Genomic DNA, 17613 nt, shown 5'->3' with positions numbered 1-17613 from the left:
GAACTTGGAACAAGATGGTGACACGGGACTAGGAAGATGGGTTTAATAAATCATGTGCTTTCTTCATAGGGACATAACTTCAGAAAACAAAGCTACTTCAAGGTCTTGAAGATGAGCGGCTGCAGAGTGAAAGACGCTGCAACTGAGCTGATGCGAAAGGGCAGAAAGGCAGGAGGGCAGAACGGAAAAAGGGCAAATGGACAAAAGGGCAGAAAGGCAAAAGGGAAAGGGCAGAAGGGTAGAATGGCAAAAAGGAATGAACTATGGTCTTGACCTTAGAGCTGAATTTGGAACAAGATGGCGACAGGTGCTTAGGAAGATTGTATAAGGTTTAGTATATGTGCTTTATTGATAGTGACATCACTTTAGAAAACACAACTACTTGTGTCTGAAAGCTGAGTGGCTGCAGATGCAAAGACGCTAGCAACTGAGCTGATGCGTAACGCGCTGTTGGTTTTAGTGTTTGCTACACTGAATTTTCGAGCGTATAGAGTTGAACTCTAAAGACTTATAGTAGCTTATGATATTGTCTGCATCACTTAGAAATTAAATATGTTCACAACCGAAAAAATGTTCGTGCTACGTATGACAGAAATGGAACCCAGGTCACTTCCCATTGGACTGCTGAGTATCATGCTAAGTAAATTACTGGGCATTAAAAGCGTGCGTTTAATTCATGAGAACTTTTGTTCGATTAAGGATGCCTGTCTTCTTTTATCCAGGCTTTTGTCTGGCTCTACAGCTAGAGGTGGAGTTAACACCCTGAAGGGGTTGCTAAGTACTTTATAAGAATGTTGTTCACTTTTCTTGTTTTTGATTTACGTCCCACCGACACAGATAGTTCTTATGGTGACGATGGGATAGGAAAGGGCTGGCCTGGGAAGGAAACGACCGTGGTCTTAATTAAGGTACAGCCCCAGCACTTGCCTGGTGTGAAAATGGAAAACCACGGAAAAACATCTTCAGGGCTGCCGAAAGTGGGGTTCGAACCCAATATCTTCTGGATGCAAGCTCACAGCTCAGCGTTTCTAACCGCACGGCGAACTCGGCCGGTGTGTTTTTTACTATGTTACAGAAAGAAGGCTTAGGATTAGAGGAAATGTGTGTAATATATAGGGGGTGTTTAGGTGCTGTACTGTAAGGAGAGTCATTACAGGTGACGTTATTGCTTTGAATATCTATTACTTAATAATACCCGCACGACGTAATTCCAACTCTATTTCTAAAACGTCTGCTTTATACTGTGTGTAACCGGCATCGTGATAGACTGTTAGCAGTTTCAAACGTTTTACGAGTAGGTTGTGGTCTTTACAGTATCTTACTTCTATACAAGGTAACAGACCTTTTTTACATTGCGGTTACATGCAGACACTTGATGGGCAGGAAACGGTAGAACTTGTTTTGAAGTAGTAACGTGCTTCTGTGATGGCGTTTGTAGGTAAAAATTGAACATGGTTTAAAGGCAAAGATGCGTTGAAATCTTCTTCTCCATTATTGTCATCATTATTACTATCTTTCTTCTTCTTCTTCTTCTTCTAGATCATCATCCTTGTGTTCTACTTGATACGTTAGCACGGCGACAGAACATATACGTGGTAGGCTTAGGTAATCAAGTAAAATTAAAACGCTTTGATGGTGCACAAACTTTGAAATCTTCTCTACCATCATCCATCATCATTATGTTCATCATCATCCTGCTTCTCCTAATCTTGAGATGTGTGCATAGTAACATAACTTGTAGCAGGCGTATAGGAAGAATTAATCTCTCGCAGAGGTGTACTTTCCAAAAATAAATGTATCAGCATGAATACGTTTGAGCTTCTAAAATATGTTTCTTGATGAAACTACACTACACACTTTTTCATGACGTTGCCCATTGTAAACGTTTTGGAATTGCCTTTGACAGTGTTTGCATTCAAAAATAGTCTTACGCAACATCTCATGGCGTCTCTTGTGATAGCTCGGGAGAAACGTCTTTCCACACTCTTCGCAACTACAGATAGGAATCGGTTGTTCCTTGATAGAGGAATTTCTAATAACACAACGCGCACATTACTCAAAAGATGAATCTCTGTCTGAGCGCTCCTTTCATTGGACTGCAGACTATCATGCTAATTAAATGATTGTGCATTAAAAGCTTGTATTTATTTTCAAACACTCGGCCTTCGAGCTCGTAAAGTCAGTTTTTCTGCTGAGATGGGCACACAGTCAGGACATCGTTCTATAATATATTTCGGATAATCGCGATAGTAGCTATTATATCGAAAAATACGACATAACAAATACTGTAGAAAATTACATTTCTAATCATTTTGTCTAATTAAGGCTTTTGCTGAGTTGCGAGAACTTTCTTGAACAGAGTGTAGTTTTCATCCTACAGCGACAGCTTTCAAAGTGACAACATGTTAACTTCTGAAGAATTACACCTACACCCGATATCAAGGTGTCAATCGACGCAGGAGGCTCAATTTCGTGAGAAATATATCAACATATTGCCTGTATGAACCATAACGGCAAGGCTATCAGCCTTCAAAGTGCCAAAATGTTAACTTCTAAACATTTTCATCTACACCCCATATCAAGGTGTCTTCCAAGGTTAGAACGAGCATCCCTAACCAACTCGTGAAACATTTGTAACTGCTAAGAGTCTATCACGATGCTGGTTACACACAGTACAAAGTAGACATTTTATAAATAGAGCAAGAATCACGTCGCGCGCGTATTATTAGGGAATAGACCTTCAAAGCGATGACGTCACCTGTGAGCTAACTCCCTTTACAGTACAGCACCTAAACACCTCCCTACATATCAATCGTATTTTCTTTAATCTTAAGCCTTCTTTCTGTAACATATAGTAAACAACAATCATACAAACTATTTAATAATCCGTTCAGGATGATAACTCCGCCTCTAGCTCTAGACCCAGTCCTAAGCCTGGATAAAGGATAATAGACATCCTAATTCGAATACAAGTTTACATGAATTAAACGCACGTTTTCACTGCGCAGTCATTTACGTAGCATGATATTCAGCAGTCCAAAGGGAAGAGCCCTGGGCTCGATCCGTCATATGTAGCGCAAATGTTACTTTCGGTTATGAACACTAAGTTTTAATCTCTAGGTGATGTAAACAATATGATAAGCTACTATAAGTTTCTAGAGTTCAAGTATATAAGTTCGAAAATGTTAAAATCAAAAATTCAGTGTTCCAAACACTAAAAATCAACAGCGCGTTACGCAGCAGCTCAGTTGCTACAGTCTTTGAAACTGCAGCCACTCAGATTAAAGACCTTGAAGTAGCTTTGCTTTCGGAAGTCCATGAATAAGACAGATGTATTAAACCTTACACCATCTTCCTAGTCCCGCGACACAATCTTGTTATAAATTCAGCTCTAAGCCGTAGACCATAGTTATTCCGTGTGCCCTTCTGCCATTTTTCTCTTTTGCCCTTCTGCCCTTTTGTCCTTCTTCCCTTTTGCCCTTTCGCATCAACTCAGTTGCTAGTGTTCTTGTCTCTGCAGCCGCTCAGCTTCAAGACCTTGAAGTAGCTTTGCTTTCTAAAGTTATGTCCCTATGAGTAAAGTATATAATTGTATTAAACCTTACACCACCTTCCTGCTTCCGTGTCACCATCTTGTTCCAAGTTCAAGTCTACGCCCTAGACCATAGTTCAGTCCCTTTTGCACTTATGTGCTTTTGCCTTCTGCCTTTACTTAAGACCTTTTGCCATTAGCCCTTCTGCCCTTTTGTCTTTTAACCATTTAGACGTTTTGCCCTTTCGACATTTAGCCTTTTTTCTTTTGCCATTTAAGCGGTGACTCAGCTCCAAGACCTAAGGTCGCCTTTCAGCATTATGACCCTATAAATAAAGCATATGTATTAAGTCTTACACCATCTCCCTAGTCCCATGTGTAGCCAAAATCTTGTTCCGGGTTGAGCTTCCAGCGTTACGGCCCCTATGAATTAAGCACACGTTTTAAAACTTACGCCTTTTTCCTAGTCCCATTTGTAGCGTCAATCTTGATCCGAGTTCGCCTTCCAACGTTATGCCCTTTATTAATAAAGCACATGCATTCCGCTTTACACCATCTCCCTGGTCCCATTTGTAGCCGCAATCTTGTTACGAGTTAAGCTTCCAACGTTATGTCCCTATGTCCCTATGAACATGTATTAAACCTTACACCATTTACCTAGTCCTATGTGTAGCCACTACCTTGTTCCAATCTGACCTCAAAACCCCCTGAGGGTGCCTTCCAACGTTATGCTCCTATGAATAAAGCACATGCAAGAGATCTTACACCATCTCCCTTGTCCTGTTAGTACAACGTGTAGCCGCTAAGCTCGTGTAGGGATGGGCCACCGATAGCTTAACGCATGGTCGGAGTTCGGTTAAGCCTAGGGTGTAAAGTTATGTCCGAGCTGGTGTGGGGCAGGACAATCAACTGTAGTTCAAACGTATGCATAATTTTCCACACGCACACCGGATAATAACCAGTGGCGGCTCGTGAAAAAATCAGCCTACGTGCTATAAGAAAACCACTGAATAAGCTTTCTTTAAGTCTGCATATTGCCATGATGACCGACATACTTCAAACCTGTTAATAATAATAATAATAATAATAATAATAATAATAATAATAATAATAATAATAATAATAATAATAATAATAATAATAATAATAATAATAATAATAATAAAGCTTTTCTCACAATTTATAACTCAGAACAAACAAGAACAAAATTACATTGTAATGCAGGAAAACATTTAGGGCCAATCAAAGATTCTTTGACTCACCAACGAATTCCTTATTTTTGATTCCAAAAGGAAGATGGATATTTTAATAAGCATTGGTTGGTTTCCTTAATAACAACATTATCATTGCGATAGATTGCCTCCACTTACGCTTTACTTTCGAGACTGACGTTGCTTTCAATCCCAGGCGATACTAATCTCTAGTGGCAGAATCGCTAACCACTTACCACGTTCAACATCAGGGTATCAGGAAACATCGTGCAGTTCTACCCCCCTTGCGGGAGAAAAAGTAACTATTGACGGGATCAGTGAAAGTTGAGCCCGGTTTATGATATAGTCCACCGGCTACGGGGTGTGTTGCAAGCTTGGCTGCGCCTGCGTATTGCTTCCTTCAGGCTACAGGCCAGAGCTCATTTCAGATGAGCACGGACTAAGTTTCCCGGGAGAAGAGAGCTAGGTGTTCAACAGATCTTGTCCTGATTTTCACCAAACACAAATTCATACCGTACTCAAAACAAAGAAAAGGCACCAGGATAATTGTACTGTACATAAATAATTCCGTACAGTTCCAAGCTACGTGCTGGAGCCCGGTAGCACGTATTGACCGGCCGCCACTGATAATAACATGTATGAATACTTGCTCAAAAGACTACATTCGCAAATTTTTGCTACGTTAGTGAGTTAACCCTTCCTCCTTGCACAAACAATTCTGCTGAGATGTTCGCTTCATAATACTTTGTCAGCATTCCTTTTATTCTGTAGTGGATTGAGCTGTTGGGTTACACTAGCCTTCGGTTCTAGAAAAAATGTAATGTTCGATTTCCTGGTGATGTTGAGCTTCAGTCTAAGAGAGTTCCTAGTTCGATATCCGTTCTTCTTTTGTTCAAGGGTCCTTGATTTGATCTCTGTGTAGGATAGATATTTTGACTAATGTTTCTTTTGTTCAAGTGCGCCCCAGACTCGATCTCTGTTTTGGGTCAAATATTAATCAAGTTATTGACTTGATGTCCTATTAACTGCTTTTGAGATACACCGAAGTGCCTAATTTAGTCCCGCAGTCTTCTCTTTTTTAAGGTGGTCCCAGTCTCGATCTCTGTTTGGATCAACTATTAATAATAATATTAGCTTTGCGTCCTACTAAATACGTTTAGTGTCGCCGAAGCGCCGGAATTTAGTCCGACAGTAGTTCTTTGTTAGTTCAAGGGAGTTCCAAACTAGATCTCCATTTTAGGTCAAAGTCCAAGTTCCAGACACTAAAAATATGAATAAAGAACATGTATTAAGCTTTACACTATCTCCTAGTCCCATGTGCAGCCGCCATCTTGTTCCTAGTTCAACTCTAAGCCACCGAAGTCACCTTTCGACAATACGCCCCTATGAATAAAGCATACGTATTTAGCCTTGTAGCCACCATATTGTTCCATATTCAGCTCCAAGTCCGGGGATGTTAGGTTAACGCGTGGTCAGCGGAAGATTAAGCATCCACATTTAGCCAGGATGTAGGGAAAGGCAAGCGGTTAGTTCAACGTTGTACAGCGTGTTTTTAATCCTGCACTGTTATGCTGTTAGGTTCGGCATCGAACTTAGGTCTGTAATGTTAACGCCCTTAGCTCTAGGGTCGAAACCGAGATCTGTGAGGTTAAGCTTGCACACTTGCTTCGAACTAGCGTCTCTACGGTTAATGCCCTGAGGCAAGGAGTCTAACCCGGGGGGTCTGTAAGGTTAAGCCTGGACACGTATTTCTAACTAAGGTCTCTACGTTTAACGCCTGTTACGGACTTTTCCGTGGTAGGTAGAGGTGAAAGAAGGTGCGGGTGTGAATGGGTTTCAAGCTGCGAAATTATAGTGCAATGTAAAATTAATTTAAAAGTTAACAAGGTTATATTTTCTTTTCGAAAACAAAGAAATAACAAGCATGGCAGGTACAAAGTAGCAATTCAAAAGGGGTTAGTTACAATATTTACAGAATTTGGGCTTCGCGCCCTGACTGCACAATGCTTGGGCAATCAGCTCAGTTTTACCCCAAACACAAGTTTTAAAAGAGGGTGAGAAAACCCCATTCATACCTAGGAGCCCTTGCTCCAAATTACACTGAAAAACCTCCATGAGGCATACAACCCAGAATTTTCAAAAGAGCCACTCGCTCTCAAAATTTAAGCCTCTCCCAGGCCACACCAAAACTCCACCTTCAAGTTGTCCTCAACGGACATAAACACAGGGGTAAAATACCCAATCTACTGAGGTCTATTAAAAGAAAAGCAGGTTAATTAAATGACCTCTAAAACAATTTGAGAGGAGGCGAACTTGCACTCCTAATACACTTTGATTAAGACCTACTTGGCACTAGGCCGTTAATACAAGGGCTAATCCCATGCTAAAGAGGTGACTTAAGAAAAGAACAATTTGTTTTACATTACGGAAGAATAGGTTGAGAAAATAAGTTCACCTCAAGACAATGTGAGTGGGAGCTCGAGAGGGTTAGCACTCTCTATCCCAATATGTCGTTTTAAAAGAGAATATATGAAAGGAGTAGTTACATTTTAGGAAAAGGTTACATGGCTGAACGCTTAGAAGCCGCCCCGAAAGTTAAACTGCTGAGCTAGCAAAGAAAGAAGTTATTAATCGGCCATTACCTTGTGTTGAACGGCTGGAGAAGAAAGAGGCGCTTCCCGCCCCCTGCTATGTACTTAACACACTGAAAGATGGAACAGAAGTGGCCGAGAGACCCAAAAATCAGCAGTTTAAATACTCTCGCGGAAGTTTCTAGGCGTTAGGGGAAAGAAAACACCCTCCCACAAACTCTTTATTGGATAGGACCCCGCAACAGATTCAAGTTGGGGGAAGATACATCTGATTGGATAGAAATTAATTGAAGAAATTCGGGATTGGATACATTCATAACAAGGGGAAGAAAGGGGTAAATATTGCCAACTTAAACAATGATAGAAAGAAATTTAACAAAGAACAAACTCTTGAAATTAAATTTTCTCCAAAAAAATAGTTCTTTGACTCCGCACTAGGTTGCACTTCAGTAGTGTCCTCTAGAAGAGAAAGTTCACACTTCTTACTTCAAGCGAAACAAAAACACATCAAAAATGACACAGTTCAAAAACTCAAAATTTTCCACGTGGTGACATCTTCTGAGAAGGTAGAAAGTTAATACAGTCAATAAAGTTCAGACTTCCTCCAGCAGAGGAGTTTCAACAGGCGCACATTTTAAATTAGCGGAGTGGAGGTGTACCGCCCGGTACAACGCCCTTAAGTCTGAAGTCGTACCCAAGGTCTGTAAGGTTAAGCCTGGACACAGAGGTCTGTAAGGTTAAGTCTGGAGACGTAGCTAGCGCAACACGTATAAAACCACTACTGTTGTGGCCAAATGTCTGGCAGTTGTGACAACTCATTGGGTCTGGAACGTATGACGCACAGTCAGACGGTACATTGAAATCTATATACGTTCTCGCAGATTCTGGACTTCCAATGTCAGTAGTAAAGTGTCCGACACCTTAATCAAATCCCAGTGGAAAGTAACTCCTTTACAGGAGTTAAAGAATTTGTGCTTGCTGAACGATTCAAATTTTTATTAGTAGTCTATAATGCTCAGCCGTCGATGTCTTGATCAGTGCGGATCCACCACTAAATTTACACATCTCGTTGACTTCGTTTAAAATAATTTCTGCGAACTAATTGTTGATTAAGAAAGTAATTGCATGTAGGAAAATCTTTTTATCGACCGTGGAAGCAACCAGGGACTGAGGAAGATGGTCATCACTTTCATAATCCATGGGTACTGGAGTGTATGTCTTGTTCTTCTTAACTTTAGAGGACACTGTTTTAAGAATACACTCCCGAGAAAAAGTGGTGATAATTATTGCTTTAGGAAGAAGTAAGGCTAGGCAACCACCCTCTATATAATACGAATCAGAGGGAAAAATGGAAGGGATCCAACACTTCGGCCAAAGAAAGACAAGGGCCACGAAGGGCGTGAAAATACAAGGGACTCTAGCGCTCGTAACCTAATAGCGCCGGGGTCGGAAAACTTTACCAAGGGAGGGAGAAATGGATAGATCGTATAGGATAGTGAGGAGGCTGGCACAAGTAAGTAGAAACATTGCCAGGACTCAGATAAGGGCCTTGTGATCGCCAAGTTAAAGCCCCTGGGGCACAATTTAGTCGCCTTTTAAGACAGGCAGGGGTTACCGTGGGTCTTGTTCTACCGCACTCTTCCACAGGAGAAATAATGAGTGGAAGAGGGTATCGTTTTTTGCCCTACGGGTAGCTAGAAAAATATGTAGTCAACATTCCGGAGGTGCGTACTCAAGGAGCTACCCGGTATCTGTAGGTAAGCCGCTAGCAACGACTCTCCCAGCATTTACTGATCATTCGCCACGATTGTACCTGAGACAGAGACACTGAAGGTGGTTAGACTAGAAGGAAAAATAGCACCGACTACTCTCAGGCAACTCGCGGGAAACCACTTCAGCCTGGCCCAACTCTGAGCCTAATCCTGAGCTGGCACAGCCCTCAGTATCAACGAGTGCACAAGGTGGTGATTATTGTTTTGAGAGAAAGGACAACTACGCAACAATCCTCTATATAACACTAATCAGAGGGAAAGAATTGAAGGGATCCGACATTTCAAAAAATGAAGATGTCGGCCAAAGGTAGACAAGAGCCACGAAGGGCGTGAAAATGAAAGACTCCCCATGCCTCGCTACCTAATACCACGAGGGTCGGAAAAGAACAAGAGTTGACCAAGGGAGGTCGGGTAGAATAGATGAAAGTGAACAGCCTGGTACAAGTATGTGGAAGCAATGACAGACCTCAGCTCAGGGCCCCGTGGCCGCCAAACCACGCTCCCAAGTTCGGAGCACCTGGGTACCCTTTTAGTCGCCTGTCACGACGGGTAGAGGATACCGAGGGTGTTATTCTACCGGCCCCACCCACGGGGAAACAGAGCGCACAAGACCCCACACAGTCGTCAAAGTCTTGGTGTCGCTAGAGGAGGTACCGAGCAAGAAGCGGTAACTGGCTGGGCGGAAAAGCAGTGAGCTAACATGTTCCATATTTATAATAATAATAATAATAATAATAATAATAATAATAATAATAATAATAATAATAATAATAAGCTACCTATTACTAATAGTTGTCGGCGCATACATACCTCCACCATTCCGGTAAGCAAGGTAGGGGAAACGCCACACATTTCCGATGCCAATGCTGTAGCCCAAACATGATAGTATAAACTCGGTCTTGTTTGCCCACTGTGGGCGGTCGTTATCAAAAGAAAGTGATTGGGCTGTGTCCACTGCAATAGTGCCCTGCAACATTAATATATTTCTAGTGAGTTGTCAATCGCAAATATCATCATTGGTCAGTGTTGGCAATTCTCCTTCATCCTTGGTAGTAGGGACATGCATGTGGCACATTATTCCTTGCTATAGTTATAATAGTAAAAGAAGTGTTCTGTCAGATAGCGCAGGAGGGAGGTTGTCGTGGTGATGAAGTGATGATGGTGATTACTGTTTTAAGAAGCTGTGCAACTAGATATTTTTACTTAATGCATGGATTTTCATGAAACTTTGTGGGGATGTCACCTGAATAAAAATAGAGATATCACGATAAATTATTTCATATGCAATTAATATTTAATCCAAAAAGTTTTGAAAATATTTTTTCATGAAATTTAATTTGGAATTAGGTAGATAATACTTCTTTAACAATCACTGTATATTGATTTTTATATAATGTACATAATTTACATAAGGAGATATATTGTACTAATGTTTGTGTAAATATTATGTTTAAAATTTTTTACCTGAAGATCTCTACTACTTGGAAAAGTACTGCAATAAAAATTCCACACGCAGGTTTCCTAATATGGCTGTGATACGTATTGGACCAGAAATGCTGGTCTAGCCTCCTTACTTGAAATACAGTATATCGAATTTGAAATAGAGAGCCGAACCGCTGCTAGCGAACTTGGTGTGAGTTCGCTACTGGCCGTTCAGGGTCAAAGCGACAGCTGAATTCCGTGACGCGTACGGCAGATTCCGCATAATAGAAGCCAGGTGACGATCCTAGGAACAGTATTATTCGACAGCCCAGCCATGCCGATTGCCTGATGGAAGTTCTACGACGTGATACTGTCAGTGTTAAACTCTACGAAGTTCACTATTTAACATGACAAAGAGTAGTAGGGCAAGGTCAATTCTAAAACAATGGGTGAAGTGTGTGCATTTTCCCACGAGGTCATTGACCCCTAGTAGTGTACCTAGAGGGTTCTGACCCCTTTTTGAGTAGTAGGACAATGGGGGATACGCAGATTTTGCATACGAGAGCAAGCCTGATCTCACAGTAGCCATCCTGGAGGGAGCTGACCTCACAGGGCCTAGTTTTACGGCCAGATGTCCTTCCCGACACCAAGGGCCTAGTTTAACGAGCAGATACCCTTCCCGACACCATCCTTTTTCGCTAGTAGCTTTACGTCGCACAGACACATATAGGTCTTATGGCGATGATGGGATAGGACAGGCCTGGGAGTGGGAAGGAAGCGGCCGTAGCATAAATTAAGGTACAGCTCCAGCATTTGCCTGGTGTGAAAATGGGAAACGACGGAAAACCATCTTCAGGACTGCCAACAGTGGGATTCGAACCCACTATCTCCCGGATGCAAACTCACAGTCGCGCTCCCGTAACCCCACGATCAACTCGCCCGGTCGACACCATCTTGGAGGGGCCTAAACTCACAGGGCCTAGTTTTACGGCCAGATGACCTTCCCTACGCCAATAGCTTTCCGGCCAGATGCCCTTCCCGACGAAAAGGGTGTATCTTACCTGCAGATGCCGTTCCCGACGCCATCTTGGAGGGGCCTAACCTCACAGGGCCTGGTTTTATGACCAGATGCCCTTTCCGACACCATCCTGAGTAGTAGGGCAATGGGGATTCACGTAAGGGAGCAAGCCAAACCTCATAGAGGGGCCGAACCCCACAGGGCCTAGTTTTACGGTCAGATGCCCTTCCCGACGCCATCTTGAATAGTAGGGGAATGGGGATTCACATAAGAGAGCAAACCTAACCTCACAGTCGCAATCTTGGAGGGGCCTAACCTCACTTTTATGATCAGATGCCCTTCCTGAAGCCATCTTCAGTAGTAAGGCAATGGGCAATCGCGAATTTTTCCGACGCCATCTTGAGTAGTAGGGTAACGGGGATTTGCGGATTTTGCATAAGAGAGCAAGGTTAACCTCACAGTCGCTTGGGCTTAACCACATAGTCGCCATCTTGGGCCCAGTTTTACGGTCAGATGCCCCTCCCGTTGCCATTTTGGAGGGTGGTAACTACACATGGCCCAGTTTTACGGTCAGATGCTCCTCCCGTCTCGATTTTGGAGGGCCTAACTACTCAGTCGGCATCTTCGCCTAGTTTTACGGACAGATGCCCTTCCCTATTCACAGACGCCATTTTGAAGGGTTCTACCCTCACAGTCGCCATCTTGGGCCCAGTTTTAAGGATAGATGCCCTTCCCTCAGGATCTTTGTCGTCTACCCCCTTGGTGTAGTGACAGAGCTGTGACGTAAAAAAACGCGGGCGATTTAAACATGCACACAACCGAAACTCCTCATCTCACGCAGTTTTACGATCTGATGCCCTTCCCTCCTCCTCATTTCACCACGTTTTACGGTCAGATGCCAACCCTCCTCCTTACTTGGCCCCGTTTTACGGTCAGATACCCTTCCCTACTCCTCCCCCTCGTCTGGCCTACCTCTTTGGAGTAGTGACAGAGCTGTGACCTAATAATAAGTGCGGGCGATTTAAAAATTACGTTTTAACGTGTAGCGATTACGTTGACATGTTTATGCATGATTATACTTGTTCGTTATCAACGTCACTCTCTAGTAAACTCAAGCCTTTCTAGATGGTATAAGTGTGAACTTTTCTTTAGTCTCTGAGATACTGTGATAGAGTGTCGAGCGCTTTATTCCATCATGACAAGAACATTAATAGTTGATGTTCAAGGCTTCAAAGTGAACGGCAACAAATTTATGTTAAAATAGGTGGCTGTGTTGGATTGCACTGTGTTGTGGGCGCCAAAACTCGTCAGCTTAGTATTTAGCCCACCTTTCCCCCTACTGTTCGCAAACAGATGAAAAAAAAGCCGACATAATGGATAGAAAAAATTAGGTCTGCAGTGGGAAAAATGAATACCTTATCGCAAGTGCAGATCTTGTTTTTAAAGGGTTGTGAAAAGAAGGAATTGTTGCGTATCTACCATCACCATGTGAAATTATCGACATGCATGAATTAGGATGTCCATCATTTTAAACTCTTCTTAAGGAGCATAGTGAAGAAACAAATAAAGACCTTACGCCATGTTTGCATGCTCTTTGATTGGTTTTGATGCAATTCTTTCCGCGAAGTGAACAACATATGTAAATTGCAGTGTCGAAATGACATCAGCGTGAAAGTAACATTTGTAGAGTAAAGACATCATGTCATTTCTATCTGATACTAAGTGTAACGCAGTGGAAAAGGGAATCGTAAAGTTTTATGCTTGCAAAAAAGAACTAAACAATTTAACTGATGAAGAGTTGAATGCATTTTGTATGTATGTTCAGTCCGTCAGCGATGCCGCAGGCGGGATCCTCAACAGCTCTGCCACCAGCTGTCATAGATGGCCTAGGTGTCGCTGAAGAGGCGTACTAGAGAAATGAGGAGTGAGGTAGTTTCCCATTGCTTTCCTCACCGAGCCAGAGTTGCTATTACATATCAGTCTGCCAAACCCACTGAAATGCATACACCAACCGACCCTATGAGCAACATTTTCACACCATTCATAGCAGGGACTGGCTGCAAAAGGATTGGCATTACTAGCATCGCTCATACCTCAGTCACTTTCATATTGTCAAAGCCAAGGATAAGACAGAGACAGATCTATGAGGTGGTGGTGGTAGTGATTATTGTTTTAAGAGGAAGTACAACTAGGCAACCATCCTCTATATAACACTAACCAGAGGGAAAAACCGGAAGGGACTCGACACTTCGAAAAATGAAGATATCGGCCAAAGGAAGACAAGGGCCACGAAGGGCGTGAAAATGAAAGACTCCCTAGGCCTCCATACGTAATACCGTTGGGGTCGAAAAGAACAAGAGTTGACCAAGGGAGGTCAGATAGGATAGATGAAGGTGAGGAGCCTGGCACAAGTAAGTGGAAGAAATGCCAGGACTCAGCTAAGGGTCCCGTGGTCGCCACCCCACGCTCCAAATTTAGAGCCCCTGGGGCCCCTTTTAGTCGCCTTTTACGACAGGCAGGGGATACCGTGGGTGTTATTCTACCGCCCCCACCCACAGGGGGAACAGATCTATGAAAGTAATAAAATTGCTCTAGGCTATACCAGAAGACATAGTGCACTGTAAACACTAGGTCCTGCCAGCAAAGGCATTTGAAAGCATTAACAAAGGCATTTTTGTTCAACATAGCTGCGAATGCTGTAAAGAAGATCTGGAATAAGGTGCCTCGTGAATGAACACAAGATCCCGTTTTGTCAGAGCTTCAAACGTGTAGTTTACATCATAAACAAGTAAGTTTAGCTAGGAGAACTTTAGTGAGACAGTGCGGTACATGTCAACTCATTAAACTGTATCACGGACCTAAACCTAACGAGCTGTCTTCGCTTATAAACACTTATCATAGCCGCTAAAAGTGTAAGCAAGCTGTTGCATAAAAAGGCGAAGAAACATGCTGGGAGAAAAGTGAGGAAACATGTTGTGCATGGGCTCAAAATAAGGTGACTGCTATTCTTCCTTTTCAGCTTCATCTTTCTTGTTACCAGTACTGTGGCCCTGGAACTTGACTAGACGTCTGCTTGGCACGTGGTGATCCCGGTATTAATATGTTAGATGCTGCCAGCAGAGAGCATGATAATGCTTATCTTCAAAACAATCCTGAACTAAGACATGTAGCTGACCCGGCCGGGAATCGAACCCGGAACCCCTGTGACCAAAGGCTAGCACGCTAACCATTTAGCCATGGAGCCGGATATTCTGGTGGTCACCGAATAGAACTGAAGAACTGAAAACAGTTAATGACAGTTTAGACTTCGAACTTAAAATGTGCTAGTAACTGTAAATCACTGTGTAGGAATTTGACTTGAAATGATTATCATTTATTGAGAAGAGAGTGAAATTGTTTTTTTTCTGAGCTCAAAAGGTATCACTAGTATACCATATATGTGTTTCAACCTCTATACAATCCCAAATATGCACTAAGCACATCAGAATTCAACGTTTATAGTGCACTGAAGTATGATAAAACAACCATGAAGCAAGGAGCGGTACACAGAGAAGCATTACAATCATGGCAGCGCCTTTCCTGCCAGCATTATCTATTACTTTCTGCATTCTGTTCCAATCCGAAATCACATGTGTACAATATCATCTCTGTCCAATTGCCGTTATCCCCACACCTACCTCTTACTACCTTGAGTGGGCGTGGCTGTTCATGTGGAGGTGAGATCAGGTTGATTCAATGAACAATCAAAAAACGAAAATAACGACATTGTTCGTGAAAAGTAATACCAATTAGAATGATTACATCTTACGTCCGTATAGGTAAAGCTTGCGCTTACTGGCATTTTCCGATGATCTATAATCAGAACTTTCTTCCAAATATATCCATTTCACTACTGCTACTACTACTACCGGGCGAATTGGCCGTGGGGTTAGCGGCGCGCAGCTGTGAGCTTGCATAAGGGAGATAGTGGGTTCGAACCACACTGTCGGCAGCCCTGAAGATGGTTTTCCGTGCTTCCCTATTTTCACACCAGGCAAATGCTTGGGCTGTACCTTAATTAAGGCCACGGCCGCTTCCTTCCCACTACTAGGCCTTTCCTGCCCCATCGTCGCCATAAGAACTACGTGTGTCATAGCGACGTAAAACAAATTCTAAAAAAGAAAAAGCTACTACTACTACTACTACTACTACTACCACCAAATGTTTCATTCCTCCCCTGAAGCGGGAAGGCGGGCCTCTTAGACGGTAACGCCGTCTCTTGTACCAGGAAATTTGTTTAGGAAAAGAAGAAGTAGGGAGAAGGTGTGAGGATTGGCGGCCGCGGCCTATACTAGGAACTGTCTCGGCATTAGCCTTAGTGGAGGAGAATGGAAAACCATGAAAACCATTCTCAGTTAAGCCGACGGTGGGGATCAGTCCCTCTTCGTCTCCCGAATGCAGAGGCGTAGAGCCGTGGTCACCCATCGTCTGCTCGGTTGGTCGGTCGAAGTGCAGAGCTGTCGGTTAGCCGTGGCCACTTGTAGGCCGAAACCTATTCTGCAACCACCGACGTATCCACTTCAGCGTCCGATAATTTGGTGCAGGTCTTTTGTATAGAGCCTGTCGCGGTGTTGCGAGAGACAGCAAGCATTGTTTACAGCTACACTCGGTACAATAAACCGCTGCTAGGTACAACCAGGTGGCAATTCCTCAACGTACAGATTTAACAAAAATAAAATAATATCGATTGATTCTACAAAACCGCCCTGATCATTTCTATGCAGAGTGACATTAGGCTAGGTATATATTACTTTTATGTATTTGCGAAGAGTCTGCGGGGCCCCCTAAAGGTCCGGGCCTACCTGCCTTGCGGGCTCTGCAGGCCCTAACGTTCTTTTTCCTTTTTTAATGCTATTTATTCGGGGCGTCGTCCTAGAAATATCTTTTTCCCCTACTTTGCACCATATGTTATGAACCTGCGTGTATTTGGAAATTGCGGAAGTGTAAAGTGTTGAATGTGAGGAAAGGAACATTAAGGGCGACACAAACAACCTAACGTTACGCTCCTGCTTACGGTGAATCCATCCGAAATGAGAGTAAAGTGTGCCTCCACCGTTTCTGATGTCATGGGCTATAAGTTGTTGCTCTGTGGTGTGGTTTAAGAGGATATGTTGGCACACGCCTACTTCATATCAATTATCGATCGTGCAGCCGATTTCTCACTACCTGATCTGCCACTTTAACTCTGACGACCCTCCGAATAACCTCGGGGGCAGGAACAGGTGGTGATGGTGGTGATTATTGCTTTAAGAGGAAGTACAACTAGGCAACCATCCTCTATTTAACACTAATCAGAGTGAAAAAATGGAAGGGGTCCGACAATTCTAAAAATGAAGGTATCGGCCAAAGAAAGGCAAGGGCCACGAAGGGCGTGAAAATGAAAGACTCCCTAGCCCTCGCAAACCTAATAGCGTCGGGGTCGGAAAAGAACAAGAGTTGACCACGGGAGGTCGGATAGGATAGATGAAAGTGAGGAGCCTGGCACAAGTAAGTGGAAGCAATCCCAGGACTCAGCTGAGGGCCCCGTGGTCGCCAACCCACGCTCCAAAGTTCAGAGCCCCTGGGGCAGGGGGGACAGGAACAGAGGTGGTGGTGGTGATTATTGTTTTAAGAGGAAGTACAACTGGGCAACCATCCTCTATATAACACTAATCAGAGGAAAAATATGGAAGGCGTCCGACACTTCGAAAAATGAAGATATCGGCCAAAGGAAGACAAGGGCCACGAAGGGCGTGAAAATGAAAGACTCCATAGCCCACGCAAACCTAATAGCGTCGGGGTCGGAAAAGTACAAGAGTTGACCAAGAGTGATCGGATAGGATAGATGAAAGTGAGGAGCCTGGCACAAGTAAGTAGAAGCAATGCCAGGTCTCAACTAAGAGCCCTGTGGACGCCAACCCACATTCCAAAGTTCAGAGCCCCTGAAGCCCCTTTTAGTCGCCTCTTACGACGGGCAGAGGATACCGTGGGTGTTATTCTACCGCCCCCACCCACAGGACGATTTCAAACTGAAACCCAGAACACTTGT

At 43.3% G+C, this 17613-nt stretch overlaps 1 protein-coding gene across 1 annotated transcript in view; it reads right to left on the bottom strand.

Annotated features, from left to right (window-relative positions):
- Window positions 1–17613, bottom strand: part of LOC136872214 (sodium- and chloride-dependent glycine transporter 1-like) — a 421393-nt gene that overhangs the window by 386296 nt on the left and 17484 nt on the right. Inside the window, exon 2 of the mRNA XM_068227369.1 lies at window positions 9917–10073. Coding sequence (XP_068083470.1) covers window positions 9917–10073 — 157 coding nt within the window. The remainder of the gene's footprint in view (window positions 1–9916; window positions 10074–17613) is intronic.

This window comes from Anabrus simplex, chromosome 4 (genome assembly GCF_040414725.1).
Source record: "Anabrus simplex isolate iqAnaSimp1 chromosome 4, ASM4041472v1, whole genome shotgun sequence".
NCBI classification, from domain to species: domain Eukaryota; kingdom Metazoa; phylum Arthropoda; class Insecta; order Orthoptera; family Tettigoniidae; genus Anabrus; species Anabrus simplex.
This window is presented reverse-complemented; position numbering and strand designations above follow the sequence as displayed.